This window comes from Peromyscus californicus, unplaced genomic scaffold (genome assembly GCF_007827085.1).
Source record: "Peromyscus californicus insignis strain IS unplaced genomic scaffold, ASM782708v3 Scaffold_23__1_contigs__length_62951481, whole genome shotgun sequence".
Lineage (NCBI taxonomy): Eukaryota > Metazoa > Chordata > Mammalia > Rodentia > Cricetidae > Peromyscus > Peromyscus californicus.
In genome coordinates this window covers 13,397,083-13,411,045 of record NW_026294534.1, presented here as the reverse complement: position 1 = coordinate 13,411,045, position 13,963 = coordinate 13,397,083, and the positions used below count along the sequence as shown (strand labels likewise).

Sequence of the window (13,963 nt, the reverse complement as noted above, 5' to 3'; positions counted from 1 at the left end):
CTTAGAGTCAACAAGTGCAAGTGAGATGAAAGCAGACACAGAAAGCCTTTCATTCAACTGGAGGGACCTGGAGGGCCAAGCACATGTGCAGAGTAGCCTTCCTAGCTCCAGCTGGAGCAGGTACGGAATTTCCATTTCAGCCCAAGGATTTATGATTGTATCTATGGTGGATCCCCAAAGAGTTGACTGGCCTGAGTCCAGGCTGTGGACAATGTAAAATATCCATGAGTCTTAATATTATTAGTATAAAAGAAAGTGCTTGGGTTTAGGCTAGATAGGTGTTATCTTGCCCCATGAGTCCATGTTTGTCTTGTGGGAAGACATGACAGTTTACAGAACTATCAGAGTCAACCCAAGTTACACAAGTCCCCTGTCTGTGTACCAGCAAGCCAACCCCCTTCATCATCACCAAACCTCCCAATCTCCTGTAGTCCTGGAGGGCCACCCCATGCCCATGCCCTTCACCCTCTGTTTCTGAAGCCTGATGCTCAGAAAGGCTGAGCTCTGGATGAAGAAATACACCTGCTTCTAAGGACAGCACACCTGCAATGCTGGGGCTTAGGATGTACCAAGCTGTTTGGAACCAGTTGTATCCTACTTAATTTATATTTATATATCATATAATATTCATATGGTTTTAAAATATCATATAATATTCAAATGCTTCAAAAGAGGATAAAACCTCAGAACTCAAGACAGGAGATCCTGAAGTAACAAAACAATTCTACATATATACTATTTCATATTTACTAGAGTCAATCTGATTTTATATATTTTGAAAACACATTAATCTTGATGTAACAAAATGCTCTTATGACTATAATATAAATTATTCAAAAGCTAAGCTATTTATCGGCTTAATATCTAAAAATAATTTAATTGCTGTTTTGAGCTGATTTGGGTGAGTTTATACTCAAAGAAAAGAGACAGAGCTGTAATTATTTCACCCTGACATATCTATCCTATAGTGGCTAAAGCTACCTCAAATGTAGAAATGATGATGGACCAATTTGGTCATATTCATTTTAACCAAATTTTAAAAAATGGTCAAAGACCAAGATTTTAATTTTGATTGCAAAATGTGTTGATATTTTTGTTATTTTGCCTCAAAATTTATAATCATATAGCTCATTATGACATTCAACAAATAAATAATTTTAGTAATTAGAATTTAATTATAGATAGGAATAAACAAACCTATCTGAATAGTAGTCTTAAAGCAAAATAAGCAGAAATCAAAGCGACAACCAAATTCTTACTTGAGGGCCGGAGAGAAAACTAACCAAATGCTTTTTGTTGCTGTTGTCTGTTTTTTTGTTTTGTTTTTGTTTTTTGAGAAAAGATTTCTCTGTGTAGCTCTGGCTATCCTGGAACTCATCTGTAGACCAGGCTGACCTCGAACTCACAGAGATCTACCTGCCTCTGCCTCCCAAGTGCTGGGATTAAAGGCAAGTGCTGCCACCACAACCCAGTCATAACCAAATTCTTAATTGAACAAAATGTTCTAAAACTATTTGTTCTTATTGAACATTGCCCAAAGTTTCTTCAAAAGTGAACACTGATGACAAATTTCAAAACTTACTTTTTCATATTTTTTTTTTTTTTTTTTTTTTTTTTTTTGTTTTTCGAGACAGGGTTTCTCTGTGTAGCTTTGCGCCTTTCCTGGAACTCACTTGGTAGTCCAGGCTGGCCTCGAACTCACAGAGATCCGCCTGGCTCTGCCTCCCGAGTGCTGGGATTAAAGGCGTGCGCCACCACCGCCCGGCCACTTTTTCATATTTTTCTTAGCAAAATCACGGCTGATTCTCTCTAGAGTTCTACAGTAGAAATACACCAGGTCCAAAAGGGCAAACCCACTGACTTGGTCCAAAATTGAGTCTATGCCCAGCTCAACAGCTCCACCTGGACTATAGGAGGATTTCTGGTGATCAGATAAAAGCCAGAAATCCTCAGGAACTTGTGGAACCAGTTCCCATCAACCAGGAGTCATTTTCCTTATGTCCAGCAGAAGGGACACAAGGCTGCATATTAAAGCCCATGCTGGCTCCGGGCTCCCTCAGTTCCTATTCACAAACACTTATTGTACAGAGCCCCTGCTCTAACATCTGGCCCTTCTCACCTCAGATCCCAGCTCTCTTTATCCCCAGCCACGGGTACTCCTGCTATTCTCACTGTCCTCTCTTTCCCTACGTCCTGCTCCCTCACCACTCTTGCTAGGTGTATTACTCTGCTCCTGCTGTTCTCCCTTGTCTGGCAGACAGCCCTGGCCATGTCCAGTCTGCTTCTCTTTCTCTGCTCTAGACTCTTCCAGATGCCCCTGGATACTTTCTCTCTCTTATTCACAATAAAAACTCTAATTATGGAGTGGTCATGTTGGCAGTTTCCTTACTGCACCTATCACATAAAAAACCCTTCCTAAATGAACCTCTCTTTGTATAGTCATACTAAGTGAGGGAGGCCTACAGAGAGGCACAAGCCAACCATTTATAGTAAGCATTACTATTTTTTTTAGTCCACAAGGACAAAGCCTGGGGAAGTGTATTCATGGCAACAGACTTGACCGAAAAGCTTAGGGCCTGCCACCTATCCCTAAAGAACATCGCTGGGAAATATCAAACACATGTTCCTTAAAAGGGAAGGGGGAATAAATTAAATTATGAAGTTGTGACAAATTTAAAATATGAACACATATTACATACTGGCCGAACAAAGATATTTGGGAAATGATATTCACATACTTTCACTATATCCTGTGGATATGTTCTCCTTTTCTTCCACAGATTTTTCTACATTACAGTCCTCTCCCAAACGGAAGCTGTGTGCTTCTCCTTCAGAAGAGGCCGAAGTTGGCGGAGTGGTACTGTCTTTTGGGGAGCCTTTTACATCAGCTGGGTCTCTTGCTTCCTCAGTCCCTCCTTTCAAGGGCACAGCACCATGAGCAGGGCTGTTCTGGGTGTTAGCACGGGTGCTTCCCTGTGGGCCTGTGTCCTCCCTCAGCTGAGGGCCAGGCTGCCTGCAGTGCTTTGGGCTTTCTTCAGCAGATGTTCCTATCAAAATGCACCTAGAAACTGTACTCACTTTCTTGTCAGGTTTCTCCAGACTAGAAGTACCTTTTGACATGAAGTCAGTAATGCTGATGGATCTGGGATTTTTACCAATGCTGGTAAAATCACACATTTCCAGGATGTTTCTTCGCTCCCACTTTGAGAGACCTTTAGAGTGCAACAGAGAAGGGCTTGCTAGTGGCTGAGCCTCAGGAGGAAGAGTCTCCAAATTCCTTTCCTTGAGATTATCAGGGGAAAAGTAGTCCTCATAAGAAGAGGCCCCAACATCAGGAGTCCCTGGGATGGGGCCGGTCGTGGACTGCAGATCATGGTCAGACCTGAACAGCTGTAGCGGCAGGGCAGACTTCCTACTGTACCTCTTCTTTCCTTTTGGAGGTGACCCCGAGTCTGCTGGCCTTTTTCTCTTTGCCGAGGAACTCTTGGGTCCCAAATGTACCAAGTGTTCATCTATGGCAGACGCTGCAGGAGACAGACAGTGCTTCTCGTCAGGTATCCCCAGAGACACACCTGCAGCCTGCTTTCTCTCGGGGTCAGCTGTCTCAGCTGCAGCCTCCTTCGGCCAGCTGACACTCTCCTTTGGAGGACTGTCTGCAGCTTTCCGGGGACTTGGCTGGGAGGGGTGGTCGGGCAATACTGAATTGTAAGAACGGGATGTTTTCAACACAGGTGAGGAAAGGCATGCCTTCCTGGCCATCTCATTAGCAGATCTTCCTAGTTTCCTTTCCTGATTTCCACAGAGACCATCAAAAGATGAGTGTGAACAATTGGCAAAGGATTCATCTGGAGAGAGCAATAAAAAATCATCTTCAAAATGTGCAATTGACCATAGACTACCTTGTTTTCTTTTAAAGACCGGGTCTCATTATGCAGACCTAGCTGGCCCACCTGCTCCTGCCTCCCAAATGCTGGGTTTAGAGGTGTGTGCCACCACCTGGCTAAGCTTTGGTCTTCTATGAAACATTTCCCCTGATAACTCAGCTCCTACTCCCAGCTCCCTCCCTCCTCAGCTCTTCTGGCAAGCTCTCATGTTACATTTATATTTCAAACGAACCTCATGGGCCTTCAGTATTCTGACTGTCAATGAAGCTTGCACTTTTCTCAGGAGTAATGCTAAACTGCCCCATCACCTGAAGTCTCCAGGCTCCTCACACCAGGCCCCATCTTTTCTCCACATTTTACTGTGGGTAAACACAATTCATCCTTCAAAACCACCTTAGTGTCAATGTCACCTGTGAATCCCTTCACCCTGTCTGGTCACACTGCTATACCCTCTCCTGACATAGCAATAATCATCACAGCATAAGGTTCCCTGTCTTCTCATTACACTAGGAGGTACTGGAGGGCAGTCACCATTTTTCACTCATTTGGGAACTTGTGGTCATCACTCAAAGCTCCTCCACTGGCACAGTGCTAGCTGGCAGAGGGCTTCAACTTTAGAGAAACCACACAATCTGGACGCCATACTGGGATTCTAACTTCTGCTTGAGACAATGCAAGTTCAACTTTAAAAAAGAACAGAGCAGAGGCAACAAAGATACACCCTCCTTGACACGGTGCTCTGGGTAGGTCTATATGGTAAGTTCCATGCCAGCCAGGGCTTCACAGTAAAAGTCTATCTCATAAAGTACAAGTGTGAGTACACACACACACCTTTCAAATCGTAACTTTGTCATAGAAAGAAAAAAAAATACTACAATTTTACCTGAACTTAAAGATTCATGAGAAATGTTCAAAGATGCTTCACTCAGAGTGACATTCGGATTCTGTTGAGACTGTTCAAACATCTGGGAAGCTGATAAAATAATGACATGTCATTGAAACGGACCACAGAATTTCCTATTGGACAAGACAAAGATGTCTGTCTATTCTGCTCTTGATCCCATACACATATTAAATGGCTCCTAACTATATTCTAAGCTTAATATAATATAATGAGTAGAAAAAACTATGTAAAGTATATTGTAGATGTAAGACTGAAAAAAATGAATTCCTAGCAATTATTGTCCCAAAAGTATTAACTTATGGAATCACATGTGAGATGAGAATTTGAAAATCCAACTTGCCCGAAGCTTAAACCAAATGAATGTTTTCAGTTTGTTTGATAACTGTGAAAGTTCCTAGGATTTACCTCCAAGTAGGACGCCAGTGCTGAAGTAGACATGGGACAATGTCTGTCACAGATGAGGGAGGGTTATTACTGGTTTAGATAGTGTACACAACAAAGAATTATCCCCCAAAGTCAACAGTGTTGTGGTTGAAAAACCTTCAAAGTTTCATAGAAAATTTCTAGGATATTAATGACTTAATACATCTTCTGTAATTCACCAGTAGACATAATTTTCATTTTACAAAGTAATCAACTTACAGGTAGGGGAAAGGTTTTCCCTTTTCTCCTTCATCTCTTGTAGTCTCCTCTCCATCATGCTCTGGTGACTCCTAACGGGAACTGTGGGGCTGTATACCACTGAGCGAGGAGACTCAAACAGGAGGACAGGGACACCATCATCTGAAAACAGAGTTCAACTTACTTTCAAGAAAACGCTGCCACACTTCACCAGCTCAATTCTTTTAAGACTCACCTTCACCCCTCTGTGTTCCTGCTCCTTTTCAGTGCCATTCTCTCTTCCCACAGACAGTATTGCCCCCACCATGAATCATGGCACTGCCAGTAGAGCTAGCTGCCAGCTGACCCCTGCTGAGCTCTCAGTAAGGGGCATGCATCATTCATCTAGGTGTACCCAGGCCCTACATGATGATAGGTGTTGGCATCTTCATTTACAGTAGCCACTGGGTCACAGATAAGTCGATATCACATACACACTCACACAACTAGCAAGAAAACTGGCTGGGATGTGGACTGGCCTCTAAAACTGGCTTTATATCCATCTTTCAGAAAGTGGGCCTACTGAACATTGCTCATCCCCCCAACACACACACATGAATTTGACCACAGGAACTGAGTCCAAGTTGTTTGCCTATAGCATTCAAAGCAAACACTGTCTAAGTTTTGCTTGTTTTAGATAATGAAACAAAAAGACCAGGCAAGAGGTAAAAAAGCAACATTAAATAAGTGAGGCTGCTTTTCTCTTGTGATCATTTTGCAGACAAGAATTCCACTGACTTACTGAATGATGAGGATTATCTGACTGCCCTTCCCAGTGGCTCTCAGTGACTACTCAGTCTCCTCCTACTCTAAAGCCAGCCCCCACACCTCCAGCTGTCAAGGCCACTGAACTTGGCTTACCAAGTGTTGTCTTCTGCCTTTGTAGCTCTTCAGCCATTTTCTCAAATTTCTTTTGAAGTCTTTTGTCATTTTCTGGTGTTTTAGGAATAAAATCTTTGGGCTGCATACACTTGTGCTAAGCAAAAAGGGTCAACATTAATGAAAGTATACTGTGTTCTTTACTGTTTGTTTTAAAATATTTATTATGCTGGGTGGTGGTGATGCATGCCTTTGATCCCAATACTTAGGAGGCAGAGGCAGGTGGGAGGCAGCCAGGACTACACAGAAAAAGCCTGTTTTGAAAAAAAGAAAAAAATAAGGAGAGAGAGAGATTTGCTTGTTTTTATGTGAAGAAATGTTGACCTGCATTTATGTATGTATACCATATGCACGATGCATGCCTGGTGCCCACAGAGACCCAAAGAAGGTGCCAGAGCCCTTGAAACTAGAGTTAGGACAACAGTTGTGAGCCACCATGTAAGTACTGGGAAGAGAACCTGGCTAGGTCTTCTGAAGAAGACAACTGCTCAGCCATTTCCCCAGTCTCTGTGATTGCCACTTGTTTTTTAAAGCAGGAGAGAAAGGCTTTTCCATAGAATTCTGGCAACTTTAATGACATCAAAATTAAAATCGCTTCTTAATGAGTTGTTTATTATACTGTATGGGAGTTGGCAGTATTTACTTCTGAGGCATCATTTTGACAAACAACACAGAACTTAAGAGATGAAGTAAAAGGCCGTCTACTTTGCAATTGTTTCCTGAGCTATTTCAGGATGCCAGCATTCTGAGCATCCAAGGCGGCTCTCAGGGCAGCCTAAGCACTCAGCTGTTCTCACACCAACTTCCTTCCAATGACACGGAACACAAAAGGAACCATTTCAGCTACTAAAGACATGAATCAGCATTTCCTTGTCTCAGCTGCTTCTCGCCCTTGCAGGCCCATGCCCTGTTTTGCTTTGGACTTGCTAGGTCAGGTTGCACTTGGTGACTACCACGTTCCTGTGTGTCAGGCACTGGTCCTCAGCATAGGAGAGCTTGCCCCGGAGTGATGAGTGACAGAGAAGATCCTTAACAACTAACTCAGTTCTACTAGTGAGTGCTAAGAGGTCAAGTCCAGCAGGCTGGCTCACTGTTGCACAGTGGGACATGTACTACTTCACAGTGTTGTTTTGCACATAAGGACAGTTTGTGTAGCTTGTGCATTGTTCTGTGAGGAGGATTAGTGACGTGCCTGGAGTACTCTTCCCATGAGGCAAGCAGAGGACAGAGGTTCTACTCTGTGACCTTAGTATTGGGAATCTTTCTACCATGAGACAAATGGCGGCAGTAAGAATAAGGTTCAGATGCTACAAAAAAAAAAAAAAGTATTCACAGAACCTGAAAGCAGCAATGTTTCCAAATCCACACAGCACCTTGGAACTTAGGTCCCAGAGTGACACTGACAGAGCCAGGGCAGCAGCCACAACAGAAAGCCCGACTACTGCAACAGGGAGTGTGAGTGAGGGCTGATGGGTAATGTGACATCTACACAGAAGCACAGAACGCTACAAATGAGTCTCAAATGGACTTCAGGGGAGCATGATTAGACAGAGGGAACAGATAATACCATGATGTGACTAAACTGTTTCCTGAGCAGGAAGCCATGGTCAGGCTGGGGGCAGAGTGACAGAGAGAGCAGAAATTGCCCTCTAAGAACCTAAAATAATGATGGTTCTCAAGTCACAATTAACCTGGAATGGCATTTGGAAAAGGGAAGAAGAAGGAAGGTTTCTAGAAGTGTAATATAGGCTAAAAGTAGTTACTATTTGTACAGCAGACTAGACAAAGTTTAAAGATAATACAAAAGCACTGGACAAGAAAGAGGTGCTCTTGCACACTATTGATGTAATCTCCACATCCAAGGCTATTTGCACATTGAGCCAGCAATTCTACTTCTGTTTGTGAGCACAAGAAGTAAACACACATTTCCATGTAACATGATTCATAAAAACTGACTGCGAGTATACATATAAAGGGCCACTCATAATGTGTAATACAAAACGAAATTAACATGATCAAAGACACACTATTAAGTGGGGAAGAAAACGCAGCCCAGCAAACTGAACACTTAGCTCAGCGGTTTCACTGTGCAGAGCGGTGTATGTGCTAATGTGTAGTGAGCACTCTGGACTCTTACCCAGGTCACTAGTCAAGCTGAGGTGACAGAGGGAAGAAACAGCAGAGATGCCTGCTGTGCCTGAGTTGACCAAGTGTGTAAAATTAAAAGAGCATGTACTATCGACATGTTTTCCCAAGTCCTTTACTTGGGCATGGCACAGTCAAGAACTGCCCAGAATCAGATGAGGAAGTCTGGAAAAGCCTTGGGGGAGTAGCCTCGTTACTGCCCTGGCACCTGGCTTACTGTGATGAGCAATGGATATACATCACATAGTATCCTCTTTTTTATTTATTTATTTTTTTAATCATGCAGTATCTTCTAAAAGTGCTGAGAAGCCCACAGCTACTTCTTATACTCAGCATGAAGTATACAGTTCTCATCCACCTCATTCAATCTTGATTAGGTCATCAAATCTAACAGTGGTTCTTGTGTGAGAACAAGGTGCTTTGATAATTCTCAGTGAGTTACACTCAAAGAAAAACCAGGGGGCCAGAGAGATGGCCAGCAGTTGAGAGCACTGACTGCTCTTGTGAAGGACCTGGGTTCAATCCCCAGCATCCACTTGGCAGCCCACAACCAACTCCAGCTCCAGGGGATCCAATGCCCTCTTCTAGACTCCATGGACACCAGACTTGCATGTAGTGCAGACACAGACGGAGGCAAAAACATACAAACACATAAAATACAAATTAAAAAAAGAAATACCAAACACAGAAGGCTATCTAGTCTTGGGGCAAGTTTTAATTTTCCAAGGCCAACTACATTCTCTTCCATTTCTTATAGATTATATATATCAAAGCATTCATATACAAAAAAACTTTACAGTTAACTAGAAATTTTATGGGAGAGGAGCAATGAGCACACTTAAGATACTCTGAATAATACCTGTGAAAATAAGATTTCTAGACTAAAAAACCAAGGGTGCATACATTCATAATCGCCCCATTCATACTTACTTTTTTTCTAATTAGGCTTGGTAAATGTTCATTCGTATTCACTGCAGGGAACAAAGACTCATCGACATGTGCTCCAGCCATCCTGCATCTGTAGAACCAAGTCAAAGCAGGCCAAAGAGTAAATGTCTTTGCTATAAGCATACAGCATGGGACTGCATAGAGATCAGGCAGCAGGTTCAAAAGTTAATATGTTTTACATAATATATACATACATAGAATGCCAAATATGAGTCAGTATAAATTTTTTTATAAATATAAATTTTCCCAAAATCTGCTTTCTCTACATGGTCTCCCCTGCCCCAATGCAAAAGCAGAAGAAGGTCAGACATATGAGTACATCCCTATAATCCAAGCACTTGGGGGTGGTGAGGAAGGAGCAGCATTTCCTTATACCCTGAGAGACTGAGAGAGGGCTCAGTGTTAGGGTGTTTGTATAGCAAGTGAGACACACTGGATTCAATCCCAAGAGCTGCCAAAATAAAATCAGCACTCCCCACCCACCTTCACTCCTTCCATCAGACGCACGGGGACTAGTAAACTAGAGAGAGGTGGGCCAGGGGTCAGATACATACCCAGGGGTCGAGACGCAACCAGGGGCTAGATACATTCCCAGGCTGACAGACTCATGATTAATAGGCTGTGGAGACAGCAGCCGACGTGTCACACATCAGAGCAACCCTGAAGGTGAGATTATCTGTGGGCACCCTGAAACCATACCCTAAGAAGGAAGCACCCTCCAAACTCCACAGGTGACCAAGAACATGGAAAATTTCTGCTGAGCTCAGAACCAAGTAATCACTGGCCAGATCTAAAACTACGTGGAGACCATGGAAGCAGACAGGAACAGGGACAGCCAGAGCCCAGGTAAGAAGAACATGTCCAGCCAACAAGGTAAACAATAGTTTAGGCATGGTCACACCAGTACCTTGGACTTAACTTTCACTAACCCAAGTGGGGAAGTTCACCATCCAGCACATGTGGATGGATGACATGGAAATTTCCCAGCAGCAACATTCCATCTAGAGGGCCGAGAAAAACTCAAGGAAGGTCTGACACCTACTGGCAAAGAGCAGAAACTCAACCCAAAAGTAACTGGTTTGAACTCTACACACCCACAAATCTGACTGAAAAGTTTGAACTAGAACAACAAACTGCGTCTTTCGAGGTCTCATCAGTAGTCTGCTATGTGAGACATCACAGGAAGGGGAGGGACTCAAAACCCATCCCAACAAGAAAGAGATTACTGACTGATATGATGATAAATATAACATTATTTTCACTTTGTTTTTCAATTTTCATTCTTATATAAATATCTTTTTACATTTATTTTTACTTTATTTTATGGGTACGAGTGTCTTGTCTGTATGTTTGTATGTGTACCACTTGTGCCTCGTATCCATAGAGACCAGAAGAAGGCATGAGATAGTGTGAGCTGCCATGTAGGTCCTGGGAACTGAACCAGGTCCTCTATAAGAATAACCAGTGCTCTTAACCTCTGAGCCACCTCTCTGGCCTGCAAAAATGTCTTAATGGTCTTGCTTTGATTTTGATATTGCTCAATCATACTCATTCTATACATAGCCCAGTCTCTCCTCTCATTCCTACCTCATTTCTTCTCTCTTCTGCATACACCCCCGCCTCTTGCCTCTTTACTTAACCCTAACCTCTGTAGCTGTAATAATCTTTAAATTATGGATCCTAACAGTATCCAGGTTTCTCCTTTCCATACACTTTTCACTCATTATTTTCCTCAGTTGATCTAATGCTCATCCTCATCCTTACTCAGCCCATTTCCCTTCCATCCCTAACCTTAGTGACCAGGATCTTTCTATCTACCACACGATCCTTGCCCCTCTATCTCTGAATAGTTATTGAAGTTAGAGGGATGGCTTGATTAGCTATTACAATGTGTGTGCTGAGTCTCTCTAGCAATTGTGGCTGCTTCTGCATCTACTACTGCTCCCTCAGGGAGGTATTGAGGAAGAGGACTGACAACCAGAGCATGTGAATTAGGGTGTAGTTCACTAGCTACACCCCCAGTCTACTAAGAAGAAATGACACCTTCATCTTATTGCAAGCCAGTTCCATTTGAGCATGCACATATTTCAAGTGAAAGAATACAGCCAATAAAGCCAGGCATGGTGGCTCACGATTTTAATCCCATCACTCAGGAGGCAGAGGTAGACAGATCTCAAAGCGTTCATGGTCAGTCTAGTCTATACAGCAAGTTCCAGGTCAGCCAGTTACATAAGAGACCCTGTCTCAAAAGAAGAATGGAGAAGTCCTGATGTTTTAGCAAGAACAATACAAGAGAAGTAAATAAAAAGGATACAAATAGAAGATGAAGTCGGTGTTCTTATTTGTAGAAAACATGATCCTACACAAAAGGGAATCATAAAACTCCTTTCAGCAAAGTGGCAGATACAAAATCAACATAAAAAACAAAGTGGTAGCTTTCCTATGTATCACCAACACACTGAGAAAGATCAGGCAGATAATCCCAATTAGGAGAAACCATCACACAAAGATTTTTGGTTCCCCTGAGGACATGGTGCCTCCCTCAAGAGACTGTCTCCTGCTCCTGTGGGCTCTATCTAAGGAAAGATGAGTGGGGAAGGAGGTGTCCTAGATAGGTCACCTCTTCAGATTCCAGATGCAAGAGAGTAACCAAGGAGGTAGAAGGCCCTGGAGGTTCACAGTAACAGTGCAGGCACAGCGGGGCTGGGGATGTAACTGAGCACTGTTTAGATAGTAAACAGGGCCTTGACCTTTGGGTAAAATGACAGAGCAAGTGCACAAGTTTCTCTTGTTCCCCTAAATCCCAATAAAAGAGCAGGAAAAGAAAACAAAAAGGACACAAACCAACAAAAAAGAGGAGTAGATAAGAGCTGCTTGGGGAACTGTCGAGCAAACAAATAAAGAAAAGAAAACCCAGGCCTAGCAGAGTGCAGGGGAGTCAAGGACTCCAGGTCCTCTCCAACCTCTGGGTGTGTGCTGGGGAGAAGGTGACACACAGAACAAACAGGGAAGAGCAGGGAAACAGGTGTGGACATGGTGCCTAGCCATGCCCACTCCCCTAACACCAGGGTGGAGCTGTGGGTCCATGTCAGACAACTGGAACCCAAAAGTTTGGACACAGGGATGGCCAGTAGCACTCAGTGAAGGAAAAACGACTCTATATGACAGAAGTGTGTTCATAGTAGACTCAAGATCCAGCTACCCAGTTCCTATCAGAATTGTAAGCACAAACCACTAGCTTAACAAAATTTTATTATGCACATTGGTATAAAGAGAAAGAACATTTGTGTGCAAAGAATGCATATGTATCTTTAAGAGAAGGGCACCCTGAGGGGGACTGGTTAAAAACAAATTTCCGGTGGCTGGAGAGATGACTGAGCGGTTAAGGGCACTGGATCAGTCTGAGTACCTAACCACAGTTCATGGGATCTGATGCCCTCTTCAGGCCTCTGTGGGCACTGCATGCATGTGATATACATATATGCAGGCACTCATACATGTATATAAAAATAAATAAATCTTGGGGCTGGAGAGATGGCTCAATAGGTTAAGAGCACTGACTGCTCTTTTAGAGGACCCTGGTTCAATTCCGAGCATCCACATGGCATCTTACAACTGTCTGTCCTTCCCATTCCAGGGGATCTAACACCCTCACACAGACATGCAGGCAGGCAAAACACCAACGCATATAAAATAAAAATAAATTAAAAAAAATTAAAAAATTATTTTAAAATATCTAAAAACAAACACCAGACAATGTTCAGTCGATCAAACAATGCCTGCCTTTTGCCCTGTGATGGTCAGTGGTAAGTGACAACTCAGCATCTAAGACCTAAGAGGCCTCTGGGCATATTGATAAGGGACTTTCTAGATTAAGGTTAGCCTCGGAGAATGTCTTTGACAAATTGTCTCGACTCCGTTAAAGGATGAAGGAAGGCCCGCCTTAATTGTGGATGAGACCATCCCCTGAACAAGGGGTTTGGGATTGTGTAAATGGGGAGGGCAGGCTGAGCACTAGCACATGTGCATTAACTGTTCTCTATTCTTGACTGTGGATGTAACAGAACCGAGTCTCTCATCCCCTGCTGCTGTGACTTGCCTGCCTTGATGGACTGTAATTTGGAATTGAGTCCAACAAACCTTTTCTCCCTAAGTTGCTTTTGTCAGGGTATTTTTATCACAGCAACAGAAAAGAAACTAAGCTACACCCCAAGCCCTGTAATGTTTAAGTCCTTTTCTTACTCTGTGTGTGTGTGTGTGTGTGTGTGTGTGTGTGTGTGTGTGTGTGTGTGTGTGTATGTATGTGCGTGCGTGCGTGCGCGTACATACATCCATATAATCAAGCAACATTTGGTCAGAAACAGGAAGCAACTAAGAATGACAACATGATGGACCTTGCAAAGACGGAACCTCAGGTGCTGCCACACTTGACTGCATTGATACAAACTGTCCACGCTCTGCCTTTATAGTTTCCCAGTGATGGGCAAACAGACATGGGGAGTGACTGCTAAGGGCACAGGCTTCAGTTCAAGGTACAAAATAC

The 13,963-nt window shown here is 43.2% G+C and overlaps 1 protein-coding gene across 2 annotated transcripts in view; it reads right to left on the bottom strand.

Annotated features, from left to right (window-relative positions):
- The window catches only part of Mcph1 (microcephalin 1), a 206,050-nt gene that overhangs the window by 173,825 nt on the left and 18,262 nt on the right, over positions 1–13,963 (bottom strand). For both annotated transcript variants that reach the window (XM_052751775.1, XM_052751774.1), the window contains exons 4-8: positions 9,403–9,490; positions 6,310–6,424; positions 5,431–5,571; positions 4,768–4,857; positions 2,739–3,845 (exon numbers count right to left, since the gene is read on the bottom strand). In XM_052751775.1, coding sequence (XP_052607735.1) covers positions 2,739–3,845; positions 4,768–4,857; positions 5,431–5,571; positions 6,310–6,424; positions 9,403–9,490 — 1,541 coding nt within the window. The remainder of the gene's footprint in view (positions 1–2,738; positions 3,846–4,767; positions 4,858–5,430; positions 5,572–6,309; positions 6,425–9,402; positions 9,491–13,963) is intronic.